We start from the raw sequence: 6,283 nt of genomic DNA on the forward strand, positions 1-6,283 counted from the left end.
CCCCAAGAGGGACCTGGAAGTCACAAAGTGTGGCAGTGTCTTTTCTGCGGAAGCATCATTCTGGGGGCAATACACTTCAGTGACATGTATCAGGCACCACGGCAGCCCTGATTTCTGGTCCCTTCAAGAGTCAGGAAAACCTCCGATACCTCGTTCTCAAATTACTCTCTTGTTCTCCAAGGTGGTCCTTGAAGAACGAGAGAATGACGACCACCTCGGCAGTGCGTACCTGCTTTCACTGGGATTCAGAAACGACCAAGGCTGAGGAACCCTGGCTAAGGGGACCCGGGAAGGGAAGGGGGTATGGCCTCTGCCATTCTCTTATGCCCCCTTGTGGCATTTTCATGCTTTTTGGTCACTCTGGACTCTCGCCCTAAACTGCAAAAGCCCTCTTCTAAACCAAACCTCCTTGATATTTGGGATTTTGTCAGTTTCCAGAAAAGTTTCCAAGGAGAGCTGGGACTGTCCCTCCCTTTCAGCACAAGGCAGTCAGGTGCTACCAACGAACGCTTGTCTTTTCGTTTACCTTTTAATTTGTCACCGAATTTTTAAAACTGATTTTGTTTACAAGGAGATTCCCTCCAAGTTCTGAGTTTTATTCTTCCTGTTTCCTATCTGTTAACCTGGGACCTATTTATCCATCCCCTTTATCATTTCTCTCGCGTATTTCTGAGTTTTCCTTTTCACAGTTTCTTTCCTGCTCTGCAACGGAGGAAAAGCACCGGGAGACCAAGCCTTTCATCCCAGCCCCGAGAGGGAATTACTCCCCTCCCCCGCCCTAAAAAAGCGCTGCCTTCCCTGGAAGTCTGCAACATCTGAATTCCCAGCATTTCTCCCCTTCTGTCCTCGCTGCCACCCGCTTTCTCTGCCCCTGGCTGAAAAATGCTTGGATTCCCCAAGACCCAGCTCCTGAGTGTCAGGCTGCACACGCATCTTTGGAATCTCTCTCCCTGCCACAGCTGCTTTACTGGGGGGCACGGCACTCCCACCTCTTCCCTCCGAGTCCCGAGCAGTCCTGAGACAGTGCCCATGGGACAGCGGCCCTGGCAGCCCCACAGCCGCCCCGTCCGCACGGATGCCCATCAACCTCTCTTCCCACGTGCGCCCCGCTGTTCCCCCCCAGAGAATAAACTACACCAGCTGTCCCTCACTCCCCCGGGACGGACTTCTATGCCTCCCCCCTCTCTCTTTTACTCTTGTTAGATCAGCTGCCCAGAATGACCCCTGAACTGTGTACACACACACACACACACACACGCACACACACGCACGCGCGCGCCTTGCATCCTGCGGCTGCGGCTCCGCTGCCTCTGAGCTCAGAGCGCGCCTGCTCCCCCTCCCACGGGTGCCCCCATGTTCATGGTGGTCCGCTCCCACTCGGCACCACAGGGAGGGGGGTTTCCGGAGCCCAAGCACACGCCTGTCACCCCCTCTGTGAAAACTCATCCCCGGACAGTTCGATCGGGCGGTGTTTGGGGAAGGGACAGAGTACAGAGGTGTCTTGTGTCAGCAAAGGCTGTTGGTAGACGCCCCTGTGCAAGATCCACTTGTGGTGGTCGGGGGCGGGGAAGGGGCGGGATTGAGCCCCCTTCCCCCCTCCTCCTCACTGCGGAAAGCTGCAGAGCTAAAGGCGCTGACTTCCTATTCACCAGTCAGCAGGGAGGGATCCTCTGCTCGGCCACGTAGGCATTCTCTTCTCTCTGGAGGAAAAGGCCCCGCAGCTGTCGGAGGATAAGGCCCACCGGCTGTCAGAACCAACGGACAGGACATGTCGCAGCTAAGTAAGAATTTGGGTGACGCCAGTCCCCCAGCGGAGGCTCCCAAACCTCCGGTCTATAGCCGCCCCACGGTTCTGATGCGGGCTCCGCCCGCCTCCTCCCGGGCTCCGCCGGTCCCCTGGGACCCACCTCCGATTGATTTGCAGGCTTCACTGGCCGCTTGGCAGGCACCGCAACCTGCCTGGGAGGGCCCGCAGGGCCAGCCGCCTACCCCTGTGGCTGCGATGGCCCAGCCGCCGGCCCTGGGGGGCCCGCTGGTCCAGGCTGCCCCTCTGGGAGGGCCACTGGGCAAGCCCCCGACTCCCGGGGTCCTGATGATCCATCCTCCCCCTCCGGGGGCCCCGATAGCACAGCCTCCGACTCCGGGGGTCCTGATGATGCACCCTTCGGCTCCCGGGGGGGCCTTGGCTCATCCTGCCCCTCCGGGGACCCCGATGGCCCATCCTGCCCCTCCGGGGACCCCGATGGCCCATCCTGCTCCTCCCGGGACCCCGATGGCGCATCCTGCTCCTCCGGGGACCCCGATGGTGCATCCAGCCGCTCCAGGGACGCCGATGGCTCATCCTCCCCCTCCGGGGACACCGATGGCACATCCTGCTCCTCCGGGGACACCAATGGCCCAGCCTTCAGCTCCGGGAGTCCTGATGGCCCAGCAGCTGACTCCGGGGGTCCTGATGGTCCAGCCTACTGCTCCGGGAGCTGCGATGGCCCAGCCTCCACCCCCAGCAGCCTTGCTAGCACAGCCTCCACCTCCGGGAGCTGCGCTGGCCAAGCCTCCAGGTCCTGGCGTCCTGATGATCCATCCTTCAGGGTCGAGAGCTCCCATCAACCAGCCTGCAGCTTCGCCAGCCCCGATGGCACAGCCGACGGCCCCACCTGCGCAGCCCCTGGCTTCCTGGTCCCCACAGGCTCAGCCTCTGATTCTGCAAATCCAGTCCCAGGTTATAAGGGCTCCTGCGCAGGTTCCCCAGAGCCCGCAGGCCCCGTCAGCCCAGCTGGCCACACCCCCGGGCTGGCAGGGCACCTCGCCGGGCTGGCAGGGCGCTGCGCAGGGCTGGCAGGCCACGCCCCTGGCCTGGCAGGCTGCACAGGTCACCTGGCAGGCTCCGACCATCGCCTGGCAGGCGCAGCCGTCCGGGCGCCAGGGTCCAGCGCCCATCCGCTCGGGCCCACCACCCATCCGCCCGGGGGCCCCAGCAGCGCGCCAGGGGCCACCCCAAATCCGCCAGGCACCGCCGCTGATCCGCCAGTCGCCGCCGCCTATCCGACCTGCCCCACAGGTGCTGACCACGCCACCTCCGCTCTGGCAGGCCCTGCCGCCCCCGCCACCTCTGCGGCAGGCCCCTCAGGCTCGGCTGCCCACCCCGCAGCTGCGGGCGGCCCCCCAGATGCGAGCGGCCCCGCAGGTCCGGGCGGCCCCACAGGTGCGGATGGCCCCACAGGTGCCCGTGGCCCACCAGATGCCCACGGCCCCACCGATGCCCACGGCCCCTCTGGCGACGCAGATGCCCTCGGCACCTCCCGCTGGCCCGCAGGTGCCCCAGTCTGCGCTGTCGGCCGCGCTGTCGGCCCAGCAGGCAGTGCACTGCCCGCCCATCATCTGGCAGGCCCCCAAGGGTCAAGCCCCAGTGCCACAGGAGATGGCCACCTCGATGGAGTTCCAGGAGGTGCAGCAAGCCCAGGCGCTGGCCTGGCAGGCCCCCAAGGCCGCTGGGCACTTCTGGCAGCCCCTGGCCACCCAGGAGGCTCAGAGGCAGGGCCTTCCTCTGGTCCAGGCAGAGCAGCCCTTTCAGGGGGTCCCAGCCTCCCAAAAGGCTCTGCAGATGCAGCTATCCGCCCAGCAGGCCCAGTCCGCGGGCCCGCAAGCAGAGCTGCCCACCTTACACCTCCAGCCTCCCTGGCAGGGGCCCCCTGTCGCCTTGCAGGGCCAGCCTGGAGCCCCCTTAGCGGCGGCAAATTTTCCCGTGGGCTCTGCTAAATCACTGATGACTGCGTCAGGAGAACCCAGAGCCTCTTCCATGGACCGCAGAACCTCGTCCAAGGAGCGCAGGGCCCCGTCCAAGGAGCGCAGGGCTCCTTCCAAGGACCGCACCATCTTCGCCGCCACTTTCTGCGCCCCCAAGGTCGCGTCCGGGGCCCGAGCGCACCTGCCCACTGCCTGGAAAAACTTGCCGACCACACCGGAGACCTACACTGCCGCCTCGAGGGGCTTCCCTGCTACCTCCCAGCTCCAGCCTGCCTCGTCGAATGCCTTCATGGGCCCGTCTGCCGTCCTGGAGACCCCGAAGTCACTGCCACTGGCTCCGAAGGATCCCTTCGCCTATGTGGAGGCCCTGCCGGGTGTCCCGTGGGTGCCGCAGCCCACTGCCAGCATGCCCAGGGTGCCCAAGGCAGCGCCCACCATGCTGATGGCCACGGCGGCTGCTCCCCAGGCCATAGCCACCACCCAAGAGGCCTCGAAGACCCCCGACGAGCCGCCGCGCCGCTCCGGCAAAGCCACCCGGAAGAAGAAGCACCTGAACACCGAAGAGGACGCCGGCCGGATGCTGGGCCTGCTCGACTGGCAGGCCCCCAGGCTCTGGGAAAACATGAACTTGAATGACTGGCAGGTGCAAAACCCTTTCCAGGTCCTGGGTGACTGGCAGGACCCAAACACTGCCTATGGCCTGAGTGGCTGGGAGGGCCCAAGCACCTCTAGGGTCCTCAGTGGCTGGGAGGGACCGGGCACGTCCTGGGCCCTGAGTGCCTGGGAGGGGCCCGGCACCTCCAGGGCCCTGGGTCTCTGGGAAAGCCTGGGCAGTCCCCAGCCTTTCATCCTCTCTGAGTTCCCAGGTCTCTCTCTGGGCTTCGGGGCCTGCCTGGGGGACCCCAAGCTGGAGACCGAGCCCTTGTCTCCCTTGGATGAGAGAGCCAATGCTTTGGTGCAGTTTCTCTTGGTCAAGGACCGAGCCAAGGTGCCTGTCAGGCGCTCAGAGATGGTGAAGTTCATCATCCGTGAATACAAAGATGAGTGCCTAGAGATCATTAGACGTGCCAACCACAAGCTCCAGTGTATCTTTGGTTATCAGTTGAAGGAGATTGACCCCCAGACCCACTCTTACATTATCATCAACAAGCTGGGGCGTTATCGGGGGGAGGCGGGGCCTTCCTACCTAGACACCCCCAAGTTCGGCCTCCTGATGGTGGTCCTGAGCCTGATCTTTATGAAGGGCAACTGTGTGAGGGAGGAGCTGATCTTTAACATGCTGTACAAGCTGGGGGTGGACGTCCGGGAGACCCACGGTCTCTTCGGGAACGCCAAGAAGCTCATCACCGAAGTGTTTGTCAGGCAGAAGTACCTAGAGTACAGGCGGGTCCCCAATACCGAGCCCGCACGGTACGAGTTCCTCTGGGGGCCCCGAGCGTTCCTCGAAACCAGCAAGATGCTCGTCCTGAGGTTCCTGGCCAGGCTCCATAAGAAAGATCCTGAGTGCTGGCCCTTCCAGTACTTCGAGGCCCTGGCAGAGTGTGAGGCCGAAGACTGGGAGGAAGATGAGTCAGACCCCGATGATAAAGCCGGGGGCCCCCCCAGCAGCCCCCCTCCCCGCTAAAGAGGCTTAACAAATCTCTCTGTCCTTTGTGTCCCTGGCCGAAAGGCCCCTGACAGGGTGTGTGTATGTGTGTGTGTGCGGGGTGGGGGGAAACCTTTCGTTTCTGGTGTTTCTGTTCTAGTTCTGTACGTGTAAACCTGGGTTTCAACTTGGTTCTGTATCTGCCAAAGCTTCGTACATTTCACGTGGTGTTGATTTCAATCGGCTACTGTTCTCTGGAGTATTTTGGCATTTGTAATTTTAAGTGAGATCTGTGATTCTCTGTTTTGTGTTACAATCGTTAGTTTTGGTATAATTGTTATGTTTCAGTATCAGAGCTGTGCTGGCTTTGTGAACTAAATCGAAAAGCTACCCATCTCATTCTGGTACAGATTATGTAGTATTGAAATAGGCTGTTCTTTGAATGTGAAAATGACTCATCAGTAAAGCTGTCTGCAGAGAAATCTATATCTATATATATAAATATACTTTCAGCATAACATGGACATGTCTGTCTTCATTCTAATTTCTGCTCCAGACAGTGGGAGCCACGTTTTTTACTCTGAACAGATTCGAGCATGCAGACTACCACCAGGGACAGCAGGCGTGGCGGGAGGGAAACTCTAACTGTTTTGAGGACAGAGCAACATCTTCCTCACGACACAAAGGTTCTGACAGGTGGAGAGACTTAAGGTTCACATGAAACCAAGAGTCACCTTCACAGGGTCGTACACGCCTTCTCACATCATTTCATCCTCACTAGCATCTTTCAGAGCAGGCTTTACAATGTCCGTTTGGTGGGTGTTTACCCTCACGCAGATTAATTCCACGGCTCAGGCTGGCACCAAGTCAATAAAATGGGACTATCAAGCAGCTCGTTTTATTAAGGTTCCATGGAAAGCAGGGCCACCCACCTGCAGGACCAAAGGTATGCAG

At 60.8% G+C, this 6,283-nt stretch overlaps 1 protein-coding gene across 1 annotated transcript; it reads left to right on the plus strand.

Moving 5' to 3' along the window:
* Positions 1-1,728: 1,728 nt before the first annotated feature.
* Positions 1,729-5,368, plus strand: MAGEL2 (MAGE family member L2). Its single transcript, XM_036012926.1, has 2 exons — positions 1,729-3,202; positions 3,239-5,368. The coding sequence occupies exons 1-2, from the start codon at positions 1,769-1,771 to the stop codon at positions 5,366-5,368; spliced, it is 3,564 nt and encodes a 1,187-aa protein (XP_035868819.1). The 5' UTR covers positions 1,729-1,768.
* The last annotated feature ends 915 nt before the right edge of the window (positions 5,369-6,283 follow it).

This window comes from Phyllostomus discolor, chromosome 12 (genome assembly GCF_004126475.2).
Source record: "Phyllostomus discolor isolate MPI-MPIP mPhyDis1 chromosome 12, mPhyDis1.pri.v3, whole genome shotgun sequence".
Lineage (NCBI taxonomy): Eukaryota > Metazoa > Chordata > Mammalia > Chiroptera > Phyllostomidae > Phyllostomus > Phyllostomus discolor.